Source organism: Podarcis erhardii (genome assembly GCF_964252035.2).
Source record: "Podarcis erhardii genome assembly, chromosome: 7".
Classification (NCBI taxonomy): domain Eukaryota; kingdom Metazoa; phylum Chordata; class Lepidosauria; order Squamata; family Lacertidae; genus Podarcis; species Podarcis erhardii.
Genome location: NC_138511.1, coordinates 26914802 through 26927990, shown reverse-complemented (window position 1 = coordinate 26927990; position 13189 = coordinate 26914802). Strand labels below are relative to the sequence as shown.

At 44.9% G+C, this 13189-nt stretch overlaps 1 protein-coding gene across 4 annotated transcripts in view; it reads right to left on the bottom strand.

Annotated features, from left to right (window-relative positions):
• The window catches only part of FHAD1 (forkhead associated phosphopeptide binding domain 1), a 38789-nt gene extending 26511 nt beyond the window's left edge, over window positions 1-12278 (bottom strand). For 2 of the 4 annotated variants that reach the window (XM_081870798.1, XM_081870801.1), the window contains exons 1-8: window positions 11917-12045; window positions 11187-11290; window positions 9855-10067; window positions 8563-8836; window positions 7405-7469; window positions 6334-6564; window positions 4363-4486; window positions 3887-4017 (exon numbers count right to left, since the gene is read on the bottom strand). In XM_081870798.1, the coding sequence (XP_081726924.1) occupies window positions 3887-4017; window positions 4363-4486; window positions 6334-6564; window positions 7405-7469; window positions 8563-8836; window positions 9855-10067; window positions 11187-11282 (1134 nt within the window). In that variant the 5' untranslated portion in view covers window positions 11283-11290; window positions 11917-12045. Of the gene's footprint in view, window positions 1-3886; window positions 4018-4362; window positions 4487-6333; window positions 6565-7404; window positions 7470-8562; window positions 8837-9854; window positions 10068-11186; window positions 11291-11916; window positions 12046-12097 lie in introns of those variants that run through there. The other 2 variants (XM_081870799.1, XM_081870800.1) reach the window with 2 other exon arrangements.
• Between the last annotated feature and the right edge of the window lie 911 nt (window positions 12279-13189).

The following is a 13189-nucleotide window of genomic DNA, read 5'->3' as shown; positions in this document are numbered from 1 at the left end:
CCCATTTCTAAGAGTCCAGTAGCACCTGAAAGACTAACAAATTTATGTGGCGCAAGAAGACTCTCTTGCTATTTTGGAAGCAACAAAATAACATGGCTGCCCCCCCCAATTGTTTCTGGTTTTGATATACTTGATTTTATCAAGCAACAGAACCAAAGGGTGCAAAGTTTGCAAACCCTGTATTTAAGGGAGGTGATTTTCTTTTTAGTCATTTTTTTTGTTTTGTTTGGCTGCAAGCCACCCTGAGAATCCTGTTGGGAAAGGTGACCCTTCTCTGATTTATTTACATCGTTTATATTTGCTCAATATTTCAGAGAAAGCTCTGAGCTGTTTACAGCATCATAAAAATAACACCAAAAGGTTTTTTTAAAAAAAACACACACGCACACACACCACAACCCTACATTTTGAAGCTACGGCACAACAATTAGGTATGCCATAAAATATAAAATAAAATAAACCAGCCAACTTATAGGGACCATATTAACTACTAGCAGAGCCAAAACACAGAAACACAACAGAGACAATCAGAGCTACGCATCAAGTATACAAGCATGTATTTATAGGTAGCAGTAGCTTTCTCACATGCAAGCTAAAGAAGAGCTTAGTTGCTGGATCAAGACACAGCCTCATCTAGTCTATAGTGTTCTCACCGTGGCCAACCAGATGCCCCAAAGGGAAGCCTACAAGCAGGTCTTGAGCGCAGCAGTGCTGTCCCCACTTGCGATTCCCAGGTACCTCTCATAAATTCAAACACAGTTTTCAACCAACGAGATAAAAAGCAGCCTGGCCTGCTCCTCTGCCTTGAAACAGCTGCCTGGTCTGCAACAATCCACAGGCCGTTTTCAGGGAAGTGCTACTCTCAGCAGCAGACCAGCTGTTCAAAGGAACAGGGACAGGTGGGTAAAAAAGTTGGCAAGCAAATCCAGACCAGGGTGCATGTGAACTGTGGACCAGGCGATAAACAAGTCAAGTGTCAAAGGAAGGACTAGTAGTAGCTCCTTGAAAACAGGTGAAGTGATGGCCAAATGAGAAGAACGCCCCAAATACAAAACATATATTTACATGGGAGTACTTTGATTGCAGGAATGCAGCCCTGAGCCATATTCATTAAAAACATTTGTTTTGAATTAACCTTGCCAGCTGGAAACCAAAGCACCACACAACTCACTGTGAATGGTTTCATTGTCTTCCATTTTTAGTAGAGTATGGGAGTGACTGGGTGGATGGTGTCTTTGTGTGGATTGGTGGATGATTGATACTGCATGAGCAGGATGTACCATATGATTTGTGTAAATGCATGGCAGGGTTTGGATGAGAGGTGTGGTGGGGTTAGGGATGCATATTTTGAATCATGCTTTGCCTTTGGCAAGACAGAGGCTGAAGAAGAAAGAGGTCCCTGCTAAGGCGCTTTCAAAATGTGATGGGGGGTTTTATTGTTTTACATTACATTGCATTACGTCTTTATATTATATCTTGTTTTCCTGTTTCATTCCACCACCACCACCCCATATATATCAGTTGTGAGGAACAGTTGGCCCTCCAAATGTTGCTGAACTACAACTCCCATCAGTCCCTGCAAACATGCCCAATGGCCAGGCATGACCAAACGTTCCCCACGTCATATATATATATATATATATATATATATATATATATATGGGGTGTATAGACAGATTGTGTATGTGTCCTTCTGTAAACCACCAAGAGACTGCCTTAGGATTAAGTATATAAATAATATGAATACATAGATAAAACAAGTCAGCCCAAAAGCATCTGAATCAGTATTTTTAACTGAAACTAATTGAAACAGAGGGTGGCAGCATCCACACTGCCTTTTGCTCATGCCTAGAAAATTGGTTCTGCATGTTTGGAGCAGAAGCTGGCTCTGCACCATGCCGGTTGTCTACAGCTTGTGGTGGGGTGTGTGTGGGTGTGTGTGTTTTAAATAAGGAGTTGAGCACTGGGATAAACTTCCAAATTGCATTTGAATTAATGTTTATAAAATTGCAAGTAGTTTGCCTGAAGTGGAGGTGGGGATGGGTGGGGGAAGAAACGTATCACACCTGCCATATTTAGGCAGCTGCCAGGGCCCATGAGTCCCAGCAGAGCTCGCCAGGACTGGTATCACCTTGCCTCGGCTGCTGCTTATGGTGCTGGCGCTGGCAGTGCTACAGCCTCCAGTCACCCCCTCCCTTCAAAAAGCATTACCTGCTGCAGTGCAGCCTCTGTTAGGAGCCAGGTGACGGCTCAGCTCTTGACTTGATGCCATGCTAAAATTCCAACAATGCAATGCCCAGATTAGCAATGAGCTGTGGGGGTTGTAGCACAGGAGTCCTGAGCACTAAGTGGAGCAGAAGCTGCTCAGCTTGTAACAGTAGCTATACCATGCTGGGTAAACCTGTCTAGAGAGTGACAGGCGACTACAGTTGTGCCAGGGGAGGGCAAGTGGTGGTGGACACCAGCAGCAATGGTGGCATTGGGTGACAGTGGGGAACTAATGATTCAGGGGGTTCCTGATTGCTGGTGCTAGGTGTGGGTGTCCAGCTGGTAAATATGTACTCAAGCCTGGTGTCAGTCCTGCAACCCAGTTAGTATTTGATTTGCAAAGGTCGTGAGAAGCCATGTTTACTTATGGGGCAAGTAAAATGCAGGTACAACAGTGTGAAGGGACTTTCAAAAACACGTTGCAATACCGTGTTGAGAAAGGCAGATATTCCATTAGGCATGAAGACCTCTTTGGATCTTAGCCATTTCCTGTGATAGTAATGATCAGGAGATTTATTGGCTTAAAAAATACATCCCCCAAGTATCAAATCACTGCAGGAGTACTGGTGAAAAATAGATGCAGGAGAGGTACAGACCTTTGTGCAAAAGTGAAGGTTTGTAGGAGCACTCATTAGTTATGAACATTACAAAAGACTGGGATAGAATCAGCAATGCACATAGCAGCACAAGTCAAACCTACAGTTCTTAGAAAGGGCTTTGATCAGTCAGAGATGCACAACTAACTCTTTTAAATGTCCCTTTGTCTATTCTTTTAAAATACTACAGGGGGGCATGATCTGGCTAAAATTGGAACTAGGAGCTGAGACTGTGTAGTTCGTAAGAGGTTGCCTAACACTTACCCTGCCCCAGAATTTAAATACTCTGAAAGGGAGCCTTATTGTTACAAAGGCAGGCATCCAACATAAAGAGACTTGCATGGTTTTCAAAGACACACATAAGAATCAGGAATGATAATAGAAGTGGAAGTGCATTAATGAGTCACAGTGGAATTCAAGAGCCAGACTAATTCAAGAACCAACCTGAAAGTGAGCATGGGAGGCACAGTGTCGTGCACCGATGGAAAGAAGGTAGAAGGAATGACCCATGAAACACAAAATGGCAAGCAGGTGGCCTTTCCTGGTTACTCCAGAGCAAGAAAGAGCAGAAGGAGGCCATGAGGCTGCATAGCAGGCTGTGCAGAGGGGTTGGTTCTACTGCATCACCTGACTCTCGAGGGAGTTCTGAGGGATGGTCAGCAAATGCCTACAGCTCCCTCTACAGTGAGTGGAGCCAGTCTACAGGTGTCACAGGTCTTGAGCTGGGGGTTCCTGGCAACTCTGTGCAAAACGCTACTCCAGGGGTGGGGAATCTCGGGAACCAAATGCAACCCTCTGTATCTGGATAACTCTCCCTGAAGCCACACCCTTCACTGGCTCTGCTTTGCTTTTCTGGAATGTGTCCTTGAACTCTAAGCATGCACTTTGTCAACGTTAATCCAATATTCCTACAATTTAGCTATTCAAAAGGGAAGAACATAATGGACAGGTGTGCGCATTGTGTGGGGTAGCACCCCACATACTAGAATCCAAGCAGGGTTATAAAAAACATGATTATTCACCTGGGCAGAAACCTGGGCAAGCTGGTTATCCTTCTCCCTGCTTTCTCTCCTAAACTTCTCCACCTCTATTTTCAATTGCTGGATGTTATGATCCTTTGATGTAATGTCTTTTTGCAAACTGGTCACCAGTCCTGCGGGAACAAATAATAAGGCATAGATTATTATTTTTTTAAAGAAATCTTCATAATGATGTCTTAAAGAATATTAATGAAATAAATAAATAACATGCTCAGAGGAGACTCATTGAAATGAGTAGACTTCACTTAGTGATGTTCATAAATCACAGTGGTTCTACTCTGAGTAGGATTAATGCTGGTTACAACGCTAGAGGTTCTTCTGGATGACTGCAAAAAGGAAGCCCTTAAAAGCCAATTTGAGCTTCCCAAATATAAGGCAGCGAGGGAAAGAACTGGCCCAAGCTGTACAAAATAAGGAGCAAATGATCCCGAAGTTATTGCTGACTGGACAAAGCACACCTGTTGTAAGAGAATAGCTCTTCTTCAGCGCCTCAGTTTCTTGCTTCCAGTGTGCAATTTGTAGGTCACGTTCAGAAAGGGAATGGTACAACACTTCACTCGTGTTACTCTGCAAGTTGCAAACCTATTGCAAACATGATTATGGAAACAAAAGATAGAACACAGCCAGTTCACACCAATTTGGATTCAATCGTGCATTTCTATAGCACCAATGCAGACAACAAAACCCCTGTGAGGCAGGCATGCAGAGTGATCCTACAGTCACATTACACTGGGTGGGAAGTCTGGAGAAGACAGGATCTGTGCAGCTCCGCAAAGCCAAGTCAAAGGGAGATGGCACTCTCACTGTGGCAAGTGACTGTGGCCCCTGGTCAGGCATTTCAGGCATCACAGTAGTGTAGCTGCAATGGGCATTAATGCTGCTGCAGAACTGTTTCATTTCCTCCTCATTCATTCATTACATTCTAGAGCAGAGGTGGTGGTGGGGTCTGAGGGCCTCCTGGTGCCGTTGGACTCCAACTCCCATCAGCCCCAGCCAGCGTGGCCAATGGTCAGGGACAATGGGGAGTTGGAGAGTCACATGCTCCGTATCCCCAAGGGCGTAGGAAGGGGGGGTGCAGCCCACCCTGGGTGTCATCCTTGAGGGGGGTGACAAAATGGCACACCGCGGGGGTCGGCACTTACCGCGGGGCCTGGCCTGCAGTGTGCCCAAGCCCCACGTCTCTCCTGGGAGTGATGCAGAGGCTCAGGGCCCCGCACTGCCCAAAACGGCGGCGTGGGGCTTGCGTCCACCAGGCAGACTCCGTGGGCGGCTTGCTGCGCTGCCCCCGTGGGTGGATCGCCCCGCCCCCACCGCTTCAGGTGCCGGAGCAACTAGCTACACCCCTGCGTATTCCTCCAATGTATCTCCATCTCCAGGTCTCCAATTTTGCTGTCAGGCTGCCTGAACCCCATGCATTGGCTCTTCCATTCTAAACCCAGACATCTAGGCAGATCTCTACAGCTGTGCATTATTTTATGCTTATCCTTGTCCCACTGGCAACTTTCTTGGAACACCAAATAATCTGTGAGCCCCCAGGGGCAGAATGTCTACAACTTTAATAAATGCAGCCTGGGAAAAGGGCAGAGTGTGGCGAGAACGCCTCTGTCTATTTTCATACATCAAGTTTAAATTGCTTGAGTGCCTCTTGCAGCATTCACACACATGTTGTTAATAAATAAGAGAGGTGATTGGAATGTGAGTGAATATACTGGCCAATGTAGGTTTTCCATTAACATTAAAAAGCCGAATGAAAGAAGCACCGTTAAGCCGTACATGTGAAAAAAACAACCCAAAGAGCCAAAAGCAGTTGCATTCCCTCTTCCATCTATATGCTCCAGTTCCCTCCTTGACTTCCTGATTAATGGCAAACTACTGCTCACTGCTACATCCAAACTGGGCAAACCATGGCTTGCCACTGATCAGTAAGTCAGAAGGAATAATAAAAAAAGAGATGGAAGGAAGAGGTTGGTCCAATCCATCCTGACCTTTCCCATTTTACATAAAAGACATACTTTTCAATGTATTCACCAGTAAAACAAGCATTTTGTTATGTAAAACACCTATTTTGTGTGCACTTTTTGTGCAGCAAAAAAAGCACTCCAAAATCTGAAGACGAGTGCAATCCAACCAGGAGGTGCATTCCAATCTGCAAGCCAGTTCATGAGTGTCGGATTGGGTTGGTCCGTTTAAAAAAAGTGGACCGAAGATATTCTTCTCCAAGCCCAGCTGTAGCTCTGTGATAAAGTACATGCTTTGAAGGCAAAAGGTTGCACGTTCAAATGCCAGCATCCGCAGATGGGCTGGCAAAACCCCTTGTCTGAACCCTGGAAATATGCTGTCATTGTAGACAATATCAGGCTAATTCAGAGGAAGGCAGCTTCCAATATTTCTGAACCTCAGGTCCATCACTGTTCCCTGTCCCTCCATACCTCCTCTTTCAAGGCTTTAATCTCTTTTGTCTTTGCGGAAACATCTTGTTCAAGGTCCACCAGCTTCTGATGAAACTCAGCGTCCTTCTTGGCAAGAGCTGCCATCATCTTCTCTGTCATCATGGCAATCTCATTTTGAAGATTTGCTATCACCGTGTCTTTGCGACTGCACTCGCTTTCAAAGCCAGAGAGGCGGCTGATTTCATTCCCCATTTTCAGAATTACCTCGTCCTGTGTAGAGGAATACAGCTACTTGGGACCATAACATGCCTTTGTTCCTGACTAGCTTGTTGTTTCTTATTCCTCAACCAACACTGGATTCTTTATGAAATGCCAAATCCCTCTATTCTAGTTATTAATTATATACACATTTCACCATCTGAAGCAGTTATCTGCATGAGATTTACTTGCCCTAAACCGGGGGTGCCTAACCTGCAGCTTTCCAGATATTGTGGGACTGCAATTTCTGTTATCTCTGTCTACTGGGCATATTAGCTGGGCCTGGTGGGATTTGAAGTCCAAGAACATCTATCTGGAGAGCCACAAATTCGCTATCCTGCCCTATTCCCTAAAATTCACCCTCTAGTAATGTTCTTATCAAACCAGTACTCAGGCACCATGAAAGAAGAAGTGCTTGCACCCAAAAGCTTATACTAGAACAAACTTAGTTGGTCTATAAGATTCTACTAGACAATTTTTTTTAATTTTTATAAAAGCACAAGCAATTCATAAAAAATAGACAAAAAACTCCCCATAACAGCAGTAGAACACGCTGGTAGTACACCAGCAGCAAAACAACATAATCATAGCCCATCAAAAAAACTAGGGCGGCGACGAAAAACTGCAACAAGATATTGAAAATTGTTTATTGGTTTCAAAGTGTTAGCAGCCTTGGAATTCAATGGGATTCAAATGTTCTTAGTCAAGCTTTTCCAATCTGATGCCCTCCAGATGTAGTTGGACTCGGGGATGATGAGAGGTGGAGACGGACAATAACTGGAGGGCACCAGGTTGAGGAAGACTGCTTTAAACACTTAGAGATAATTGTACACTTCCACATAGGAACCTCACCCTTTCCTTGAGAAGTGCATCCCCTTGATGAACGTTTGTCAAAGGCCCAATAGCAGCTCCGCTTCCTGGAAGGAACAAGACACCCAGAGAGTGACAGTGAAAAAGTAATCTTACCCTGAGTTTGATGGTGCACTTTTATTGCTGCTTCTTGCCAAGGCACTTCTGAAACTTGGCTTCAAGCACTGATAAGCCAGTCTCCCCACCCCCCACTTCTGCCAACTCATTAGACAATAGCAATTTGGGGACAGAAGTGCCAGAGAGAGGGTGGGGAGGAAGTACAATGCTCCATTATTATTCATCACTGCTTGGTTTTCTTATAAGTGCTTCAAGTATGGAAACTAAAATGTGTGTAGCAAGTGTAGCTGACACCTTCCAGTCTTAACTACCATACCTTTTGGAAAGCTGCTTATTTGCTTGGATACATCTTAAGATATTTTAAACAAATTTTACATGCTCGTTCCTGACATCAGGTAGCAGATTTTTGTCTATGTTTGGATACAATTGGATGCTGCACCTTTCAAAACTGCACTGATTTCAAAACTGCACTGACTCCTTGATTTCTTAGAATTTCTGAGGAACGATGGGTACAAGACTGCTAGTTGAAATAAATGCTAGATTTTACATTTGAACACAACTACACATTGCAAATTTGAAAATATGTAGACTTTGGATTGTGTCGCTGCTATTAAGCAGAAATCAAGTAGTGCAGAACAACCTGTTGTTATTATTATAACTCACTCATCACCAGCTGGTCCCAGGGTGGGTTACAATTTAAAATTCAGAGAAATAGTTAAAACTTACAGCATTCACAAGAATGGGGGGGGTGTCCTAAATTATCTCACCCTTCAGATCCCTCCCCAAAATTCTTCTGTAAAGCATTTGGGCTCACTCCCAACCCAAGTAGAACCATTCACCTCTTGTTACTCTTCTCTCTCTCTTTATTGCACATTCTATTCCTTTCCCTCTTCCATCCCTTTGTTTTCTCTTGCACATATGAGATTTAGATTGCAAACTCCTTGGAGGCAGGGACCTGTGTTTTTGTTTACGATGGTCTGCAGAGTGCCACAATGCCACCATTTACACAATAAATAACCACTGATACCTACAACCGCACTACTGAGCCTTCCAAGCAATGCAACACGAGGCTTAGGGCAATACCTGGTATTGGTGCAGAAGGCTTGATGAACGCATCAGGAGAGAAAGAAGGTGAAGCGACTGGTCTGCCCCAAGCATTTACAGGCCTTTTCCTAAGCGGTGGATGTGGCAAAGTCCCACTTCCGCCATAGGACCAACTGCGGCTAATGGGCGGGGACCTTTGAGACTGAAGGGATGGAAACTGAGAAGCAGCCACTGGTGAAGGAGGCTTTGTCTCTGTGACTAAATGTAGCTGCCCTGGCCAAGCTACACGGCGACTCACAGGAGGGCAGAAGACCTATGGGGGGGGGATAAGTTTTTAAAAGTCCATTAAAATAATAAAACGTAGGCATAAATCAAACCCTCCCAATAAAGTCTTATTGTTGGAAACATGGATAAAACAACCACAACAACAGATTCCATGTATTGATTATTTATAGCAGACAGCATTTTAAAAAGCAGAGACATCACCTTGCCAACAAAGGTCCGTATAGTTAAAGCTATGGTTTTCCCAGTAGTGATGTATGGAAGTGAGAGCTGGACCATAAAGAAGGCTGATTGCCGAAGAATTGTTGCTTTTGAATTATGGTGCTGGAGGAGACTCTTGAGAGTCCCATGGACTGCAAGAAGATCAAACCTATCCATTCTTAAGGAAATCAGCCCTAAGTGCTCACTGGAAGTACAGATCGTGAAGCTGAGGCTCCAATACTTTGGCCACCTCATGAGAAGACTCCCTGGAAAAGACCCTGATGTTGGGAAAGATGGAGGGCACAAGGAGAAGGGGACAACAGAGGACGAGATGGTTGGACAGTGTTCTCAAAGCTACCAGCATGAGTTTGACCAAACTGTGGGAGGCAGTGGAAGACAGGAGTGCCTGGCGTGTTCTGGTCCATGGGGTCACGAAGAGTCGGACACGACTAAATGACTAAACAACAACAACAACAACCTTATACACACACACACACACACACACACACACACACATGTATCTTCAGATAAAGACCCTGTCCCAACCAGGTAGACCATTGGGATAGGTAGAACTCTGCTTATTATTTTAGTTTCTACGAGAAACATCCATCTCAAATAGATCTCAGTTGCCTCAGGCATAATATGGAAAGCTGTATAAATAAAACTGGCATTAAGTGCTTCAAGTGTACTTGGGATTCAATGCACTGAGTGCTGTCTGAGCAACATGGCAATCACTGTGATACAACTCAGGTTATTGTACATGACTGAAGTGCTAGAAGCAAACAGCAGGGTATAAAGGGGCCTATGAAAAGCATTAAGCAGTGACCTTATAAAATGAATGACATCACCTTTACCTGAGGTCCATTTTCTAGCACAAGCTCAAAGGCTGTTCCATTGGAGCCAAACCGCAAAATGTCTCCAGGGCTCACTTTCACTGCCGCGTTCTGAATGTGGCAATCATTAACAAACGTTCCATGGGTCGAGTTGAAATCCCGGAGAATGAAGCTGTTTTCTGAATCGCTGAATTCGATGGCTGCATGGTGCTCTTCAATCCCTAGAGACTGAAAGTTACATTTCAAAACTAAGCAGCATAAAAACTTCCTGGAGATAGACTTGTTCAAAACTACTGCTTGATACTTGTTTCTCAAACCAGCTTCACGCCTACTGGAGTCACTAAGCAGTTCATAATTCACCTCTAGCCAAGGTGTGAACACCTTTGCATAGACATCCCAGCTCTGTCAGCTTCCCCTGTTGTGTACAATTCTGACACTAATGAAACCATACTGATGTGAACAGCTTGGGGGGAAGAACTGTGACATGCGCTGAAAAACAACAACTTCACTGCTCTCTATGGCGGTAAAGTGAGCATCCCCTAAATTAGGCTGTGAGAACCCCTGATTTGTAGTAACTAAGATGTATGTTCCAGGGTATGCCTCTGCTTTGCTCCCTGTCTCTTTCTTTCTGTCTGTCTCTCTCCCCACTCCACTCCCTGCTCCCCTATTTTGCATCTGGCTCCAGTTGGTGGACCCAAGTTAGGATTTCTAGTAAAAAGTGAAAACAAAAAGAAATTAGATCCTACAAGCCACAGAAGTCTACCCCAGAACACAGTCTGAAAGCCAACAATTTAGTGCAGGTCCCATCATCCTTAGCCACTGGCTATGCTAGCAGAGGCTGATGGGAATTGGGGCCTAACAACATCTGGAGGGAGACAGGACAGTGAGCTTCATGGCTGAGCAATGATTTGAATCTGTATCTCTCTGGTTCTGGGTCACGTGTGTAGCCAAAGGGGGCAGGGAGGGAAGTTGACCCCCCAGATCAAGTAAAACAATAGAAATACTTAAGTAACTGACCAACCCTGTTAGTTCTGCCCATCCTAACAAAAATCCTGGCTATGCCCATGTCCTAGGTCCATTACTTTTACCCAGGGGTGGGGAACCTATAGGTGCTCCAGATATTGCTGGACTCCAACTCCCATCAGCCCCAGCCAGCATGGTCAACAGCCAAGGATGGTGGGAGTTGTAGTCTAACAACATTTGGAGGGCCAGAGCATCCCCATCCCTGCTCCAACCACCATACCTCACAGGCAATTCTGCACAAGCTAAGAAATAACGGTTCTAAAACGTGGTAAGACATTTAACAGCAAATACAATAAGCAGAATCAGTTAATCTGATAAAATCACCTTCAGGATGATGTCAGAGTCCTCATGCCTTCCTATAGTGGTTATCTTTGGCCTCAGTGCCAAGATGCCATCCGGACTCTTCAGAAAAGCCTTCATGGTGTTGCCTATAAAATGTATGCAAAAAGCAGGTTTGAATGCTCATAGGAGAGAGCACAGCCATGAATATCATTTTTTGTTTTGTGGTAATGCCGATAAAACAAAAGGCTGTTTCATAGCACCTGCTCGTGAAATGCCTTTTAAGGGTTTTTCTTAGGTGCCTTAAATACTATTGTTGATAGGAGGCAGCATATAAAGTTCTGTCAATGTTAGGCATACTCTGAGGAGGAGACCTAATGCAATCAATAAGGGTGTTTTGTTTTTATTATGGTATGTATTTGTTGATTGATATATATTGTACATCATCCTGTAATCTTCGGATGGAAATAAGAAGTGCATTAATTTCAATGGGTAGAACTTAGATGGATGCATCCCATTTAGCTGTGATTTCTGCAATAGCTTCCTTCCCACTCTACAATTTTATGTTTACGTCCATTTTTTAAGAGAATGAACGAAAACAAACCCCAAGATCAAGCAGGTGAAATAAATGAAGCGAGCCAAAAATAAGCTTTTGCTCCTGCCCATTCCCTGCCTCCCAATTGCACAGGAGGTGAGGTGGAGGAGGAGGGACTTCTCTACAGTTGTATGCCTAAACCATGCACTCTGCACATGCTTAAGGGAGTAACGCTCTCACCTTTAGCTTCCTTCCTCCAGGGGTTGAAAGCATGTGGTCGGACTAAAGCTTGGAAGAAATTAACACACACACACACACACACACACACACACAAAGAAACACACACGACACTCCCCCCCCCCCACAGTCCCGCCACGGCCCCAACCAACCTCCCCTCAATCCAGTCGAGCAGAGCCGCCACCTTCAGGCCTGTGTGCGCTTGTGTAGCTGTCGGGCTCGTCTCCATGGCAACCCAGCTAGGCCGCGGCCTCCACTTGGAGGCAGAGCATGTGAAGGAGGAGCGAAGCCAGCCCTCCGGTGACCATGGCAACCGGATAGGCCCAGCTAGGCCACCGCCTCCGTCTCCATGGCAACCAAGAAGGCTGGGCTAGGCCGCGCCATCCCCCGCGCGGCTAGCTTTCGTTTCTCCCCATTCCGCCTTGACAAACCGCCTTTGCGATAAGGGAAAGCTTTGACAAACACCACCTCTCCGCAGTGATCATCCGCACTCACACGTGCGTTTTATTTGCCTTTATTCCCCGCCCCTTTCCCCCTGCAAGTTGCCAACCCAGCGTGATATCCTCACGCCCAGTTTCATCCTCACAACGACCCTGCGAGGTGGGTTAAGCTGAGAGGCAGGAGCTTTAAACCTGAATAGGGATTCGATCCTGGGTCTTTCCAGTTCTAGTCTAACAAAATGGCCACAATAAAGTGACTACAGTACAGCTTAGTGTAAGGTTCCAGGAAAAGGCTTTAAAGGCAGGTGTAATTTCACTGTGAAGCAGGTTGCATTCATGGTTCAAATTCAGTGGTGCCACAGAAATTCAAAATTCTTACAGCAAAGCATGTTTCTGAAGCGCTCTTTGATGATTTCATTATGATCTATATTAGGACCTATCCTATTACTCGATGTAAACAGCTATGAACTATTTTTAATATGGTAGTTTTGTATATGTGACCGGTCCTGGGAGGTTGTGCTGAAGGGAGGGTAAGAAATCTATTTATGAACAATTAATTAACAATTATTATGAACAGTGAGCCCCCATAGCTTAGTGGTAGAACATGTGCTTACACTGCCGAAGGTCTTGGGTTCAAAACCCCAGCAGCTCCAGGTATTACCAGGAACAGGCTATCTGAAACCCTGGAGAGGTGCTGCCAGTCAGTGTAGACAATACTAAGATAGATGAACCAAAAGTCTGATTTTGTTTATCACTTCCTATGTTTAGTGCTTTCCCATACCCCATAATGAAAAATCAGGAGTCAGGGATGCTTTAGCTGAGATTCCTGCATTGCA